General features: G+C 34.9%; 1 protein-coding gene across 1 annotated transcript; it reads right to left on the bottom strand.

Annotated features, from left to right (window-relative positions):
* Positions 1-4,259: 4,259 nt before the first annotated feature.
* Positions 4,260-5,900, bottom strand: LOC140875146 (probable aspartyl protease At4g16563). The gene has a single exon (XM_073278708.1). It carries the CDS (start codon positions 5,835-5,837, stop codon positions 4,395-4,397), a length of 1,443 nt encoding a protein of 480 aa, XP_073134809.1. The 5' UTR covers positions 5,838-5,900; the 3' UTR covers positions 4,260-4,394.
* Positions 5,901-18,862: the final 12,962 nt, after the last annotated feature.

The raw sequence follows: 18,862 nt of genomic DNA, 5'->3' as shown, positions 1-18,862 counted from the left end.
TGTTTAAGAAGTACACACAAGACAATGAGTCAAGAAGACTTATGTTCACTGAAATTTGTGATAATAAATTATCGTTCAAAGACTCAAAGTTGCTTTTTACCACAATTGCCGATAATATTTCGCAGCCAGCGTGGTGATAAATGACAACTTTTTCACCCAAAAATGAAAGATCCAAGGAGGTTTGGAGAAACCATGTTGAAAATAACAACAGAACAAGAACTCCAAACAGAGGATATGGAGTTTCTCAAGGTAAATCTACATCACAGAGATATAGAGTTAGAAAATAAGATATCCCTTGAAGATGTCAAAAAGAGGCTCAAACAAAGTTACAACGAGCACCCTTTGGCATGGTGGGATAGAAATCAACTCAAAGTCATTCTTACTCTAAAGGAAGGCAAAGAGTATGAATTCGTCAGATATAAGCCTATCGCGATGAACATAACAGATCAAAGGGATATGAGAATGATTATCAAGGAACATTTGGACCTTGGTCTAATCAAATAAGGAGTTTCACCATATAGCAGCCCAGGATTTCTGGTCAGAAATCATGGTGAAATAAAAAGAGGAAAACCTAGGTTAGTTATTAATTACCAAGGTATTAATAAAATCCTGGAGTTTGATGGTCAGAAATCATGGTGAAATAAAAAGAGGAAAACCCAGGTTAGTTATTAATTACCAAGGTATTAATAAAATCCTGGAGTTTGATGGGTACTTCATACCAAGTAGAGAACATCTAATTAGTTGTGTACGAAATGCTATAGTGTTCTCAAAATTTGATTGTAAGTCTGGATTTTACCAGATACGAATGGAAGAAGGCAGTAAGAAATTCACAGTCTTCTCTACTCCGCAAGGACACTATATTTGGGAAGTTATGCATATGGGATTGGCTAATGCACCCCAGATATTTCAAAGAAAGATGGATAACCTTTTTAAGGATTATTTCAACTTTATGTTTGTGTATATTGATGATATTCTTATAGCATCAAAAAACATCTACGAACATGTTAAACACTTAGAGATTTTTTCTAAAATTTGTAAATAAGGACTGGTTTTATCTGAAAAGAAAGCAGTCATAGCAACAAGGAAAATTGAATTCTTTGGTATTGAGATTGATGAAACTGGAATAATTCTGCAACCCCATATTGTGGAAAAGGTAAAGAATTTTCCAGATAAACTCAAAGATGTAAAACAACTCCAGAGTTTTTTAGGAGTAGTTAATTTTGCAGGGATGTTCATAAACAACCTAGCAATGTACAGAAAGGTGTTCAGTCCTTTGTTAAAAAAGGATGTCAGGTTTATATGGACCGATGACCATACTAAAGGGATAAACCAATTAAAATAGATATGTAAAAATCTCCCAAAAATGGCTATACCCGTAGATGAAGATGATCTGGTATTATTCACGGATGCCAATGACGAATGGTGGGCTGCAGTCCTTACCAAGATCACCCTGGATGGAGAAATATCATGCAAATATTGTAGCGGTCTTTTTTCAGAATCTGAGGCCATCAAATGGCATATCAACGAAAAGGAGTTTTATGCAGTTAAAAGGGCTTTTGAAAAATGGTCATTATTTTTACTTGCTAAAAAATTCACGTTGAAGGTTAACAACACCCAGGTAAAAGCTTTCTTAAGAAATAAGATTGAATCCAAACCTGAGAAAGCTAGGTTATTAAGATGGCAAGCATTATGTCAAAATTATATTTTTGATATTGTTATTATTAAATCTCATGAAAATATTCTTGCAGATTTCTTAACAAGAGATGGAAGTCAGTGAAGTAGATTCCATCATGAAAATACAGATGCATCTCAGGGAACACCTTGGGTTGCTTCAAACCGAGTTCAACCAGTTAGCCATTAATGCTGAAATGGCCGGCAGGTTACAACAAGCTGATCGGATCAAAGTATCCAATCGAATTACAGGATGTATGCAAGCTCAAACACAACTATGGGCTGCTATTCAAGGGACAATTGTGAAAGCTATAGAGAAATCATTGGTTTCTCATAAACAAGATATGCTAAAACCATTGGTTTTACAAAAATAAGAAATACAACCACCGATTGTGAAATAAGATGTTGAGGAAACAAAACCTCAAGAAACAAGTGATACTCTATCATCATCCTTTGATGATCTAGATGAAGCAACAATTGATGAGGATTCCTCATCAAGTCAACCCTCCGCCTCTGGGATAAAAGAGGAAGAGATCAATCTTAGGCCCAACACTGACAAGGGCAAATCTAAGATTAATACTAACCCGGCTATTATTTCTCCATTTCAGGTTTATCAACAGAGGTGGGAGAAATTAAGTACAAGAAGTGAAATTAACCCTACCACTTGCATGGTTGATGTTGCAGGAATTTATCCAAGGGTTTGGCTAAAAAACAATGTCAATCATAAGGATGCAAAGCTCTGGTATGAATTTGGAGCTTTGGCCTCAGTTTATACAACGTCACCAAGCTTCCCGGAGATATCACAGTTACCAAAATGGATTCAGGAAGCAGTTCAAGAAACATGGGCAAATAATGATCATTTGTCTAGAGGATATGTGCTTGAATTATATTTCTTTAGTGCAGCTCCAGAACCAACAGGGAAAGGATCACACGAGCCCTTCCATTTCATCAAGCTAAGGAGACCTGACATGAATAATCAAATATTCATCAAGGACCCTCTATCTGAAGAAATACCATTAGTATCCACTTTTGGAGAAAATGAAATTTCAACCAGAAGGGCATGGGGTATTTGGGTTTGTCTCACCGAGATGGACAAGGTCAAGTTTTCGTTCAAATTTTATCAGAATTATGTAAACGGATCATTCCTGTTAAACACAATGACAGGGAAAACTATGACTTTTGCGGAAGAACTCTTCGAAAAGAAGAGAAACTTTCTGTGGAACAACAAGCTGCCGGGGAGTAAAGAGACTCGCCGAAAATTTTGTAACATGGCTCATATCGAAAGATGGTCAGAGAACATCTGCCCAGAGTGTCCAAACCAAAAGGAGCCAGAATTCGGAAAAAACTTCAGACCCCAAACGGACCGAAAGGAATTTTCCGAGACAAGCAAAGGTGGACATGGACCACCAAAGATGCGCTTTCCCAGGAGACCACTGCAAAAGCAGAAGATGCCCCGACAACAATAAAGAAGGCATGTGAGGAGGATAGAACCAAAAGAAAAAAAGGACGGCATGTGACTCCTCCACCAAACGATGCCATCAATAATGGCATAACAGGACAAAGTGGATAACTGGTGAATCATCCACTAGCTAAAGATGCCATTAATAATGGCATAGAAGGACAAGACAAACAGCTGTAAGATTCCCTGAAGTTTCTCGGTGAAACGAGTGGAACTTCCGCTATAAATACAAGCGTTCAAGGAAGCTGAAGACATCGAACATTTCCTTCAGTTTTCTTACAAATAAATTGTTGTAATATTCTCTTTCTATTGTAATAAGTTTTCTGTTTATGTATTTCAAGAACAAAGCTACTATGAGTAGCTAAACAAGTTATATTCTCCTCTTCAAAGGATTTGATTTATGTAATAATATTATGTCTGAATAATTTTTCTAAAGTCTCTTGTTCTTTCATGCTCATATTTTATAATTAAATTCATATATCATACGCCTTAAGATAGAAAACGAATTAAGGTGTGCTGGGTGTCGTTGAAGAAGCTTGTGCAGAAACCATCTGTTGCGACTGCGTGGTTGGAGTGTGAGGAGCACTTCGTAAAACTCGGCAGGTATGACCCGACGACACTATGGTCAAAAAGGTTTTGAATTTAATTCATCTTACGAAAGCATTTTGGACTCTAATCCAGAGTATATCGGCTGGAAACCTTGCGTAACCGATAGTTCTGCTTAGCAGAACTGGTTCGATAGATAAAACAATGTCACGTACAAAGAATTAAATGCTAAACACTTTGTTAAGACAAATTTGGGGACCACTAGGGAGTTGATACAAAAACATTGGAATGTATGGAGTTAAACAAAAAAAAATGTTTGGGTTTGGAGATTTTAAAATAATTTGTCCATATATTATTATAATTTTCAGAACTTTACAAAAGGATAATTAATATGCTATAGTTATATCTGTACTTTTATTTGAAAACATTAAAGGAAAAATAAAATAAATGTGTCTATTTATTCAAAATAACTAAAATAATTGTGACAGAAGAGATATGTACGTATAATATTTGATATAATAATAAAATTGAAATTGAAATAGATTGTAATATCCACATAATAAAACGAATAAATTAAATTTTCACGTAAGCAACAAAATTTACAACTTTTGAAATAGATTAATATCCACATAATGAGACGAATAAATTAAATTTACACGTTAAGCAAGAAATTTACAAGTTTTTATTATGATCTTGATTTAAATATCAACAAAATTTTCTAATTTAATGTATCCCACAAAGAAGCACACTTCCGCCTGGCGAATCCCACCCGCTTCAGTTCCAGATCATACGCCACCTCAAACCCCTGCTGCTGATAGTTGCCGAGCAGCCCCGCCGGCCCACCGTCGGAATCCGCCTCATCTCCGCCGTCCATCAGCATCAGACATCCCACCTTCCGCTTTGCATCACCGTCATAGAACTCGTACAAGTAATTCTTCCTCGGCATCGCCACCGTCGAATTGCCCACAAAATGGAACGCCAGCTGAGGCACATTGCCCATCAACTTCTTCTCCCCACGGTTCCCGTAATAGCACGGGCTAAGCCCGGTTCGCTCCTCAACCCGACTCGCCCTCCGGCGGCCCGACCCGATCTGGCTGGCGAATTCTCTCACCACCGAGTTGTAGAACTTCTTAGGCAGCATGGTGAAAGTGGTGCCGGAATCCACCACCATTCCGCCGTTGCCTCTTCCATCGACTCTTTTGAGACTCGTCGGAGCTTGAATTCTTGTGTTGCCTATGGAAATTGACTCCAATCCGACGCAGTAAAAATAGGGGTGTTTGGGATTATCCAACATTGGAGTGTAGGTGTAAAGAACACGACTTTGTGCGAATTGTTTCCTGCTCTTAATTTCATCGTATCGACCCAGGACGAGTGGGCTTGGTCGGTGGAATCGGGTGGGGTCGAAGCCATGTGATACGAGGCAGTAAGAAAAGTAGTTGCCGATATCAGGCGACTTGTTGGCAAGCTGAGCAGGCAAAGAAAGCAAGCCACGCCCAAATCCTGCAACACCTATAGGCTCCCCAAGAGCGCTATTCGCGCAACCGAATGTGAACTTGGGCAATTTCAGGGGAGGCCTCGACATGGGAATGGAAAAGGTATCCTCGTAAAGCTCGGCGACGAAGCTCCCGTCACCATACGCGTAGTAAAAAGGTGGGCAGGGGAAAGATTTGCAGTCGCTGATTTCAATGGTTTCGAGGGGGCATTTGGCAATGGCGCATAGGTCGGAAGAAGGGAGGGAGGAGTGGACGGCGGAGCAGGCTGCCGATTTGCAGCCGACGGTGGTGGCGGAGGTGAGATTGAGCGGTCCGGGATTGGTGATGGAAGAGGGGGAGTACTTGCCTTCACAGAGTATGCATTCAAAAGGGTGGCAGGGGAGCCAAACGACGTCGCTTCCGGTGTCCATGTAGAGGGAGATGGTTTGGGAGCCGAGGGAGAGAGAAAGGGTGTAGTCGCTGCCTGGTGAGAGGGGTAGCGACACTTGACGGTGGCGGCGGAAGCGGGAGGCGGAGCGGGCGGCGTAGGACTTGAGGAGGAGGTGGGTGGTGTTGAATTGTGTAGTGGAGACTGAGTGGGATAAGGGAAGAACAAGAAAAGAGTGGGCGGGAGAGATTTTGAAGGAGAAAAAAGTGAGTATGAGAAGTAAGAAAATAGGGGAAGCCATTGAAGGGAATGGTGCAGTTGTTTGGGTATGAAGGAAGGAAGCTAGCTAGTGCCTTCGTATTTTATATTGGAGACAGGCAGGGAGGTTTTAAAGGTTTCTTGTGGGGTTGGGGTTTAAGTTTTAAAACTCTTGTATCAAGTCATATATTCTTCTTCTAAAACATTAACGGATATGAAATAGTGTTTACAATATCTAAAAATAAGTGATTATAAATATTTTTTTAATATTTTTTAGAGATTAAAAACACTAGATAATTAAGAATTTGATTCTGATTAAAACAAAGGGTTATGATATTTTTATTTACGACGGACAGTAGATTTTGTTCTAACTGCCCCTGTTTCGGCTTTTGGACATCATTGATGAACTTCACCGCGATGGAAGAAAATTGTTTTTTCCTTTTTCTTCTAAAAAGAATTGCTATCTTCAAACAAAAAAAAGTAAAAAAAAAAAAAAAAAATTGCTTTTCTATTGTGTGAAGACTAATGTTGACTTCAATTAGTTGGTGTTGGATGGTCAGGAATTAGTCTTGTGGATAAATCACAATCCAACGGCCGAGATCTAATTAGGAGTTAGTTTATTAATCTGTTAAGTTTGTTAAACAGAGAGATAGATAACAAATCGATTCACGAAGAGAAAGGCAGATCGACTGCAAGGCGGAAGAGGATCGTATCCTTCTTAAAGAACTCAAGAGCTACAGTTTGGAATCAAGCTCATTTCTTTCTCCTCAAAGCTCTGATTTGAGACAAGAGATCAAGATTGAAGAGTTGCTTCTGGTTTTCAGAGATCATTGGCTAAGTTTTCTCTTTTATTGATTTAGTCAAGATTGTAGTGATCCTAGTTCAAAGGGTTGTAACGATTGATACTCTTGATTCATAGTGAATTCACTTGGAAAAGATCCCAGAACCTTGGATATAGGATTGAAATCAATCCGAACCAAGTAAATCGTGTTGTTCTTCTGTTTTGTGTTTTATTCTTGTTTGCTTTGATTGGCATAAAGTGTGTGTGATATATTCCGAGAATATAATTCTTGGAGATTAAAATACAACAAGTGGTATCAGAGCCTCAAGATTTTGGGGCCAAAATAGTTGGATTCTGTAGTGTGACATTCTTTTCAGTTATAGATTCAATTCATATTCTCGCGTTCTCTTTATCTTTTGTTTTCTTGTATGTGTTTCTCTTCGGCATAATGTCTTCTGTGCACGGACACTCCTTAGCAATGCCCACATCAAGATTTGAGGTGGAGAAATTCGACGGGAAGAACGATTTCAATCTATGGAGGGAGAAGATGATTGCTCATCTTGGAAACTTAGGTTTAGATGAGGCACTACTGGGAGAATCTAAGATTCCGGATACAAAGGATAATAAGGCAGAGATATTGAAGAAGGCCAGGAATACAATCGTTCTCAGTTTAAGTGATCAAATTCTGAGAAAGGTTGTAAGGGAAAAATCGGCTGCTGACATGTGGTTGAAGCTTGAACAGCTGTATATGACAAAGACCCTGCCAAATCGGATATACCTAAAGCAAAAGTTCTACAGTTACAAAATGGATGAACACAAGACAATAGATGAAAATATAGATGAATTCACTAAGCTACTGACAGATCTGGAGAACATGGAAGTCCAGATTGATGATGAGGATCAGGCCATTTTCTTGCTCAATTCCTTACCAAAATCATATGATCAACTAAGGGATACTCTGAAATATGGTAGAGAGACACTTACTCTCGATGAAGTTACAGGAGCAGCGTACTCCAAGGAGCTGGATTTGAAAGCTAGTGGCAAACTTCTAAAAACAACTGGTGAAGGACTAAGTGTTACGCCTTAAACGCATACAAATCTCGTGTTATAAGATTAATGTTTTTAATGCATTAACAAGTCTCATAATATTATGTTTTGATGATTACAAAACTCGGTTAATTGTTACTAACCATTTAAAGTGAGATTTTGCAGATTAGATTTATTTAAAAATAAATTATTGGAAGTTATTTTGAAGCTATACGTGTATTTATAAAGTCTTGTATTGCTCATTGAATGGATGGAACATTGTTAAGAGATATGAAGAAAAAGACAAGAAGAAGCCAAAGTATGGAGCAGCAACTTCCGAAAATTACTGGAAATTTTCTATGACTCCAAATCGGACCTTCACCAGTCATAATCTAGATAAAGAAGTGTTACAAGTACTGTCCAAATTTGAGAGCAATCCAACGGCTAGAATGAGAGATATAAATTTAAATTTTTCCATATATGCTGCACAGTACCCACTTCTGCAAGGAACGAAACCATGAAGATTCGACTTCAGAAAATAATTGGGAATGTTTGAGAAATCTAAATCAAATCTCCACCGATCACATTCAGTATTATGATGTTATAAAGCTTTTGTCCAAATTGCAGGTCAATCCAACGGATGGATTAAGAGATATGAATTTTTCAAATTTGTTGCACAGAACAGGTTCGAAAACATGATGAAGCAACGTCCGAAAATTACTGGAAATGTTTGACTCCTTCAAATCAATTCTCCACCGTTCAAAATGAAGATCTGGATGTTTTAAAGCTTCAGTTCAAATTTCAGATCAATCCAACGGATATATTGAAAGATATGATTTTTCCACAAAATCCGCTCAGTGCTGGGAAAAAGATGGCAGCGGCGCCGAATACTTTTTCTCTCTCCTTGACTTCTTAACACACGCTCCAAGCACTCAAATCAGATTCAAATCTTTGCCAACTATAAATAGAGGTCATCCAAGTTCATTTGGAGACATCCCAACTCATCTCTTCTCTCCTTTGCAAGCAATTTCTCACTATCAAAGTGTTTGTGTGATATATTTGAGAGTGTTTGTTAAAATAGTTTGTGAGTTGGTTGTGCTATTGTTGTAAACACTTGAGTGTGAAGCCAAGTGTGTTGTGCTATCGTTGTAAGCACTTGAGTATGAAGCCAAGTGTTGTGTTGAGGCTATCCTTGGAGCCCTTAAGGCCAAGTGTTCGAGTTGTATCGGCGCGGTGATCGTGTTGAGTTGTACGGATATCCTTGGAGCCATCAAGTCCAAGAGTTGAAGTGCTAGTGGATCCTTGGTTAATCAATCTTAACCAAGAAGGGGAGACGTAGACGATTTATCGTCGAACTTCCATAAACATATCCTATCTCATTTATCGCTTTATTTCTTTTACGCATTTATTTACCGCATACTTGCATAATCGCTTTAAATTGCTAAAGTTGCCAATAGAACCTAAATTTCCCCCGCCCATTAGGTTCTAACAAGTGGTATCAAAGCCACCTTTTTACAAAATATTTTCAAAAAGGCTCTATGGAAAATCTAGCGAGCGACTATGCTCAAGGGCAATCAACAAATCGTCCTCCTCTTTTCAATGGCATAAACTACGGGTATTGGAAAAACCGAATGTCCCTATATATCCAATCCGTAGACTATGACCTTTGGAAGGTTACTGTGAAAGGTCCCTACATACCTACTAAAGAGGTTGAGGGTGTCAAAATTCCTAAGGGAATGGACGACTTTTCCAAGGAGGATATGAAACTTATATCTCAAAATGCTAAAGCCATGAATATTCTTCATTGTTCCTTAGATATGAACGAGTACAACCGGATCTCGATGTGCTCATCCGCTAAAGAAATATGGGACAAGTTAGAGATATGCCATGAAGGGACTAATCAAGTCAAAGAGGCGAAGATCGATCTACTCCAACTCAAATACGAAACATTTGAGATGGAAACCAATGAGGACGTCGACACAATGTTCCGAAGGCTTACTCAAATCATCAATGAGTTAGCCCAACTTGGAGAAAAGTATCCATCCAAGCAAGTTTGGAGAAGAGCTCTACGCGCCCTACCCAAGGAGTGGGATGCCAAGAGGACGGCCATCATTGAGTCCAACAAAGGCGACAACGCATCCTACGATCTTGATCAACTATATGGGACACTAAAAACTCATGAGTTGGAAGTGGCTACAAGAAAATAGTCAAAGAAGGAGGATGAGAAAACCAAGGCAAAGAGGATTGCCTTATCCACCCAAGTCGAAGAAGAAGATGATGATATGGCTCTCTTCGCAAGAAAATTCAAAAAATTCATGCGAGGAAACAACTTCAAAAAGAAGAAGGATAAGGAAGTTACTTGCTACAATTGTCAACAACAAGGGCATTATGCAAATGATTGCCCTCTCAAGAAGAAATATGACAAAGGCAAAAAGAAAGCACTCATAGCCACTTGGAGCGATAGCGATGACGACGATGAGGAAGCCAACCTTTGTCTCATGGCCAAAGATGATGACATCACCGTCGACGACAATGATGAGGTACCATCTTATGATGAAATACTTCAAGAATATAAACTTATGTTTGATATGGCTAAAACCCTTAGAAAAGAAAATAAACTTCTTAAAAAAAATTAGATTCTAAGAAACATTAAAACCTAAGATTAAAGGATGACATAGCTCAATTAGAAAAATCATTTGATAAGTTCAATATTAGTAGTAATAAATTGAGTAACTTACTTAGCATGCAGAAATGTAGTTTTGATAAGGGTGGAATAGGGTATGATAAGAAATCAATTGACTTTACTAGCCTAATTGCAAAGGCAAAAATGAGATTACCCCCTACATGCTCTTATTGTTGTAAAATAGGACATGTTAGACATAAATGGTAGATCTTTAAGATTTCAATATAATCAAAAGAGCTATATGAAATGGAGGCCTAAGAGTACTTAACAACTCATCAGTTGGCATTATGAGATCATGATCTAAGGGAGTTCATCATAGACCGGTTTAAATTGCCTTGATACGACTGGTCTTCCTGATGAACGCTGCTCTGTCCAAGAAAATAGGTTTTTAAAGAGGCATAGCCTTACCTACTACTGGGAGCACTCTTAGAAAGTGGCGATGATGTTGCTATGAGAGACTGAACTCTAAGAAGTCTATTTTGTATCTCTCTTTCTAACACTGTGGACCCAAAAGAACTAAAGGGTACCAAAATAAATTTTTTGTAGGGAAATAGGAAAAATGTTCTCCCTAGCATATGGTATCTAGACAGTGGATGTTCTAGACATATGACGGGAAACAAGGAGCTTCTACAATCCATCAAACCAAAGGAGAAGAGAACTGTCACCTTTGGAGACAACAGCAAAGGAGTTGTCGAAGGAATCGGCTCAATAGGTATATCTGAATCTTGCTTGATTGATGATATACTCCTAGTGAATGGGCTTAAACATAATCTACTAAGCATAAGTCAATTGTGCGATAGAGGTTATGAAGTCAAATTCACTCCCCAACACTGCACCATATCACTCATGACTGACAAATCCATAAATTTCAAAGGTTATAGAAGTGAAAATGTATACAAGGTTTCTTTAAATAATTTATTTTTATCAAATATTAAAAGTCTTGTATCTTTGAATGTTGATGACAACATTCTTTGGCATAGACGACTAGGTCATGTTGATCCTAGTACCATAGAAAAACTTTTTAAACTTGAGCGGTCCGGGATTGGTGATGGAAGAGGGGGAGTACTTTCCTTCACAGAGTATGCATTCAAAAGGGTGGCAGGGGATCCAAACGACGTCGCTTCCGGTGTCCATGTAGAGGGAGATGGTTTGGGAGCCGAGGGAGAGAGAAAGGGTGTAGTCGCTGCCAGGTGAGAGGGGTAGCGACACTTGACGGTGGCGGCGGAAGCGAAAGGCGGAGCGGGCGGCGGAGGACTTGAGGAGGAGGTGGGTGGTGTTGAATTGTGTAGTGGAGATTGAGTGGGATAAGGGAAGAACAAGAAAAGAGTGGGCGGGAGAGATTTTGAAGGAGAAAAAAGTGAGTATGAGAAGTAAGAAAATAGGGGAAGCCATTGAAGGGAATGGTGCAGTTGTTTGGGTATGAAGGAAGGAAGCTAGCTAGTGCCTTCGTATTTTATATTGGAGGCAGGCAGGGAGGTTTTAAAGGTTTCTTGTGGGGTTGGGGTTTAAGTTTTAAAACTCTTGTATCAAGTCATATATTCTTTTTCTAAAACATTAACGGATATGAAATAGTGTTTACAATATCTAAAAATAAGAGATTATAAATATTTTTTAATATTTTTTAGAGATTAAAAACACTAGATAATTAAGAATTTGATTCTGATTAAAACAAAGGGTTATGATATTTTTATTTGCGACAGACAGTAGATTTTGTTCTAACTGCCCCTGTTTCGGCTTTTGGACATCATTGATGAACTTCACCGCGATGGAAGAAAATTTTTTTTTCCTTTTTCTTCTAAAAAGAATTGCTATCTTCAAACAAAAAAAAAGTAAAAAAAAAAATTGCTTTTTTATTGTGTGAAGACTAATGTTGACTTCAATTAGTTGGTGTTGGATGGTCAGGATTTAGTCTTGTGGATAAATCACAATCCAACGGCCGAGATCTAATTAGGAGTTAGTTTATTAATCTGTTAAGTTTGTTAAACAGAGAGATAGAGAACAAATCGATTCACGAAGAGAAAGGCAGATCGACTGAAAGGCGAAAGAGGATCGTATCCTTCTGAAAGAACTCAAGACCTACAGTTTGGATTCAAGCTCATTTCTTTCTCCTCAAAGCTCTGATTTGAGACAAGAGATCAAGATCGAAGAGCTGCTTCTGGTTTCCAGAGATCATTGGCAAGTTTTCTCTTTTATTGATTTAGTCAAGATTGTAGTGATCCTAGTTCAAAGGGTTGTAACGATTGATACTCTTGATTCATAGTGAATTCACTTGGGAAAGATCCCAGAACCTTGGATGTAGGATTGAAATCAATTCGAACCAAGTAAATCGTGTTGTTCTTCTGTTTTGTGTTTTATTCTTGTTTGCTTTGATCGGCATAAAGTGTGTGTGATATATTTTGAGAATATAATTCTTGGAGATTAAAATACAACATATTGTAAAGATTAATCTATGGTGCAGCCCATGTATGAAAAACTAATTATCAGTTTGTATGAGAGATTGAGTGTGGTGTCGTCGAAACTCAAAAGCCCTGATTTTTTAACTTTGAATTAATTGTTAATTAATAAATAAAATATATTGATAAAACGAATAGTTGATTTCTTTTTTTTATCAATAGTTGATTTTTTTATTATCAATAGTTGATTAATTTTGCTAGGCTTTAGTTTTGTTGCTTTACGAAAATTACAGCTACATGTAAGAGTACGTACTTGGAAATTTTTGAAACATATATAATCTCACATTTTTATTCTCTTTCTATGATTATGTCTATTTGCCACTTTCGTGAATCAACCATATGATATGATCGAGTTGCTTCCCTCAATATAGTTAAAAAATTAGCAACACAAAATTAGCAACTTCGCTAATCGATTAATTCTTCTTTTCCTTACTTCTTCGAAGGATACAATCGAAGTTAATGATTTTTATGCATTATTGAAGGATTTTTGGAAAATAAATTTATTGCACATTCACGCATAAATTGATTTTTACTCAAGTATTATATTATCGGATTAAAATTTTCAGATATATTTACAGGTATACTACTATTTGATTTTTAATTTTTTTTAAAGAATGTTTGATTTGATTTTCGAGTATATAGAGTTTTTGTTTAGAGTACGAATCTATGAGAAAGTGTTGTGTGGACAATAATGATAATATATTTCTTGATTAGCAAGATGACACTTGTCGCAGTTTGATTATTGGAAAAATTGGGAAATAGCTAAATGAAATGACATTTGTGAAATTCTGCTCCACAATTGGTGACATGCCAAAAACTTATCATATACTAGTTCCCTTTTTTAAATTATATTATATCCATTTTTGGAGGTTACTGCTAGTTTTATATTTCATGTGCTTCGAACACGAAGGTCATTTTTTCAAAAAATAAAATAAAATTTGTTCCAAATATATGAGTTTATACGTTTTTAATAATTTTTTTGTGTTTTTTATTAATATATTTCTGTTTATTACTAACTAGTGAAAAACATGTAACTGTTTTCTAAATAAATTAAATAAACATAAAATATGAAGTTTGTAAGTAAATTTGTTTTTGTATTGTTTTTTGTTTGAAAATTTATGTGTCAAAACAAATAAGTTGAGATGAAAATAATATCTTAAATTTACTGCGGATTTCGCCCTCCAATATCTCATTGCATTACTGAATAACACAACAAAAAATTTGCATTTATTCGTTCACCTTTTTAAAGGGATATTCGTTCACTTTTATTATTATTATTATTATTATTATTATTATTATTATTGTTATTATTATTATTATATTTTGAAAATGGATATTCGTTCCCTTTTTTATTAGCGGTAAATGTTCCCCGATTGGACCGTCGCATGACAAATTTTGATTAAAAATACCTTACTTCAATAATTCAATTTATTTTAAGTTTAGTAATTTAATAAAAAAAATTCAAATATATTTCATATTTAATATAAATACCATGCTGATGCAGCAACAAATATTTTGAAATCATTGGCACAATTGGCTATGATATTGACATTTATTAATTTTAACCATTGAACGGTGATAGTTACCAGGCCAATCAGGTTCGGTCTATATAATAATATAAGAAATTAATTGATGTACTCTTTGCCTGCGTAACCAAAGACATTACCATTTAATGTTTCGAAATATTAGTCTTACAAATTTTAAATACAAAAACTCTCTTAAAACGATGTCATTGATAAATTTTGTTAAACGAATTTTCAATATGAGTTATTCATAAAAATATCATTTTTTATGTTAAAAATGTTATTTTTTATATATATGAGTAGAGTTGACATATCTCACAAATAAATATATGTAAAACAATATGAAAGTACTTACTCAATTTCGAAATCCATGATACAAATTGGGTTGAAGTCTCTTCTTTTTTATTTTTTTTATCATATTAAAATATTTATTAAATAAGTGTAAAATTAAATATTTTTCCTAAATTTTACTTTTTAATAACTTTTAAAATTTTGTGAAAACACACAAGAATATTTATATGTATAATATATAAAGTTTTGATATCACGCATATTAATGTGCAAAATTTTCGTGAACGATCATTAAAATCTGTAGTGAAATTTGTTTTAGTGTTTTATTTTTTAAAAAAAAATCACTAAAACCTCGTTTCATCAGAACTATATTTATCTCTGTGTGTGTCTCACAAAAGTAGTAAGCAAATTGTGAATGTCATACATCAAATAAATAAATGGAAAGAGTAATCATAAAAATGCATTCAAGGATCTGAGTTTCCGTGTGAATCCGATAAGCATGAATCCACAAGCAAAGACGTACACTTCCACCAAACAAAAGTTCAAGTAATTACTGATTTTTCTGAAATATTCAATATATAAATATACATTTTTTGTCAAAAAAGAAAAATAATTGAAATAAATGAATTTCTTTAGCACGAATAAATATTTATTATAATTAAATCATGAACACGGTCGATATCTTATATCAAATTTGAGATTTCGATGCCACGAAATGGTAATAAATGAGCTGGGTAGACTTAGGTGTTCAAATTATTTTAAGAAATTTGACTTGAAGACTCACGAGGCGTCACAATAGACCCCAAACAGTAATAAAGGTCAACTTTCCAAGGTCAACCAGGAGTGAGCTGTAAGCCTCCATGCATATCCTATACAACTCATTTTTTTTCGAAGGCAAAAGATCCATTCAATCAAAGAGGAACAAATACATCAGAAGACAAGTTAAGAACCTGTCTTACACTGTCAGACAAAGATCTGGCCGACCTTGCTAGCCTATGAGCCGCCTGATTCGCTGACCTATAAACAAAAGATAACGAACAAGAGAGTAGTTCCGACGCAAGGAACCTACAATCTTCCATTATACAACTCATTAATTATGAGGAGTTTTACAAATTTGTCCCATAATAATACCGCTAAAAATTCAAATAATAAATTATATATTTTTCCATTTACAGCCATTCTTAGAAAATATGTATTTAAATTCATCAATTAATAAATCAAAACATCATTTATATTTATATATTAATGTTTACTCAATGAGCTTACATTATATTCAGTAAATACATAATAGTGTTCAACTGGGGGAGAGATGTATGTAAGGGCGGATAATCCAGTACTTACTAACATAGGGATCTCTTTATTTGATGGGTTTGACTCATTGAGAGATTTATGTCACTAATTAAATCACGTATTTTTTGATATGATGTCATAAATTAATATTCACGAGTCGAGTTGATTTCATATATATCTATCAAAAAAAAATATTTTTTATGAGTCGAATAAAAAATTTATATCACAAAATTGAATTATTAAAGTTTATCGTAGGATCTTTTGTGATAGTAGCTAGATACGTGTTTTTCTGTAGTGAATATACATGCATGAGATTTCATTAGATTTTTCATAACATATTAACATTTATATTAAGTATCATCTTCACATTATTTTGGACTCCACAAATTCATAATTTCTTGAGATATTTGTAATTAATTGGATGTATGTGGACAAAAGCATGGATAGGAAGAGTCGATATTGAAGACATCACATCACATACATGCATGTGAAGACAAAGTAATGGACAGCTGGTGCTTTGGAAATGGCAGCAAATCTTGAGGGAAAATTTTAGTTTGTTTTAAGGAAATAACAAAAGGAGTAAATTGGTACTATTATTAACCAAGTGATATTAGAGTGGGTAAAGCAAAAGTGAGAGCCCAAAATTCATGTACAAATTACAAATTATTTCAGATCCATGTTCACTTTTTAATCAATATGTTTTTTTAATATAAATTTATTTATGATTTTTTTGGGAATTTATGTATGGTTTATTTTTCCAATAATTTATGAAAATATTCATTTGTGAACTAAATTAGATAATTTAAGAATTGGAGGACATCTCACCGAAATAAGATTCTAAGTGGACGTAGCTTTCGCTTTAGGTAGGGCCAAGATTGTTAGGCCCACCATACTATGGGCCGACCTTTCTCGGTGGTTCACATTTTCACAAGCTACTTTTCACCTAAACTTTTAATTAACCAACTAATTAAAGTTTTTTTATAAAAAATATAAATAATTGCACAAAAATATACGCTAAAAATAACCTAATTCGTTAAACATTCATTTGTTTGCAAGGAAAGTTCAAGAAAAAAAGTTGGTCGATGCTAAGATTTTAAAATTAGCTGCAGAAATCTATTTTATACATTTCCTAATCATAGATGCTTTAATATTTGTTTAATACATATATATTATAGTCTCGTCTAACTACGAAGGACAGACCAGGGGAAACCCACCACCCTCTTTTTAAAATTTAAAATTATATTTATTTTATTTTATTTTATTACAATATTAAAAATTTGCCTTACTCAAATCCACTTAGTCATTATAATCATACTTTATCGAGAGTGAAGTATAATTTTCTTGCCATCCATCCATCGTGTTAAAGAAAAGACTTGGCACATCAATCCTCTTCTTTTCTTTTTTCCTTCACGGGTGGAAGGCCTTCTCATCCATCCCTTTTCAAATCTATAATTTGATTGACATTATTTACAATCCAATTTCAGTGGAAAAATGTCATTTTTACCCTTCATGATAAACCCCAATCAGCAAACCTTGTGTCGATGTACGATAAGATCACCCGAAAAATTATTGATGTGAAGAATTGAACTCTTGATAGTTGGTCAAATACTCACTATTTCACCGATTCGAACACGATAAATGTCAATTGTTATTTTCATTAATATTAATATCTTTATTATTTTATTAAGTGTGTGTAGTCCATTCTAACTGTTTTTTGTGTCATGGTCTGTTTTCTTCATTTTTTACCCCTACACCCTTTATCCAACTCACTTATCTCATATTTTCTCTAAACTGCTCGCATTATCTATTCTTTTATCATATCTCTTTTCATCAATAAAACTGAATTTCATTCATGAATAATTTTTTTATATTTGATAAAAAAAAAAAAAACAAGCACTTTAAAATTAACAAATTATTCAATATACAATACATTATATTTGTATATAATATTTTACACACGCAATGCATATGTTTCGTGGAGTTATTATTATTACTAAGGTGTCATTTTAATCTTGTATCTTTTGTTGCATAAGTTGTAATCATGGTGTTATGTATTTGTACATGCGAAGAAGAATTTTTTTAAACCATATCACTCCAAAAAAAAAAAAAAAAATCTACTCCTTTCACTCCAAAAACTTTTATCGCGATAAACGACGAAAATACTCGTAAAACAAGATACCCAAAGTGTGGCCAAAAGATGACAAAAGAATTGAAAGGGTGCAATGTTGCTATACAAAATTTGGACCTATTACAATGGAAGGAAGGTATGGGTGTAAGAAATATGGAAGTGTCCAAATGGAGACATGGTCGCAAATCTGCAATGACATTGTGTTTTAAAAGCTACTCAAAGTCTGTCTCAAATAATCACTTACTCTATTTTTTTTAAAAAAAAAATACAAATAATAATCACTAACTTTACCCACAAAAAGACGTTTGATTGGTTCCAGATGGTACCGTGGTGGAGCCACATTTTTATATATATTCACATATCTCCCTCAAATTCAAATTTCGCCAGCTTATCAATTTATATTTGACACAAATTTCATTGCTATATATAACATTACCAATGAATACAATTTAATGGTTATGTGAGAAGATAGAATAAATCCGCTTATTTGCATTATCCTCTCTGTACCTTATACATTTGACACTCATCTTTCTTATAAGTGTAAATATTATAACATGTCAAATAAAAAGACGGTCAAATACATACAATGTAATAAAGTTGAATGCAAATTGCCTGGGATAAATCTTATATCAACCATCTAATTCGGCCATTAAATATTTGAAATGACAAAACAACTTGTATCCCATATATGTCATACCTTACCATAAAACTATCCACACATATATTAGATTATGGCATGTATCCTACTTCTATATTGCAATATACGTAATAGTAAATATATAACCTATCGAAGCGAAATATATTATATTACAAATTTAATCTTCATCCATTTTTTATTTTAAGTTTTTCATTCAAATTAAACTGATCAACACACCTACTCTTTTTTTTAAAAAA

This window comes from Henckelia pumila, chromosome 1, assembly GCF_033568475.1.
Source record: "Henckelia pumila isolate YLH828 chromosome 1, ASM3356847v2, whole genome shotgun sequence".
Taxonomy (NCBI): domain Eukaryota; kingdom Viridiplantae; phylum Streptophyta; class Magnoliopsida; order Lamiales; family Gesneriaceae; genus Henckelia; species Henckelia pumila.
The sequence above is the reverse complement of the archived record's forward strand: the minus strand, read 5'-3'. Positions and strand labels throughout refer to the sequence as shown.

Bases quoted from the DNA above. Each gene is read 5' to 3' on its own strand.
- LOC140875146 (XM_073278708.1), bottom strand. From the start codon at position 5,837: ATGGCTTCCCCTATTTTCTTACTTCTCATACTCACTTTTTTCTCCTTC.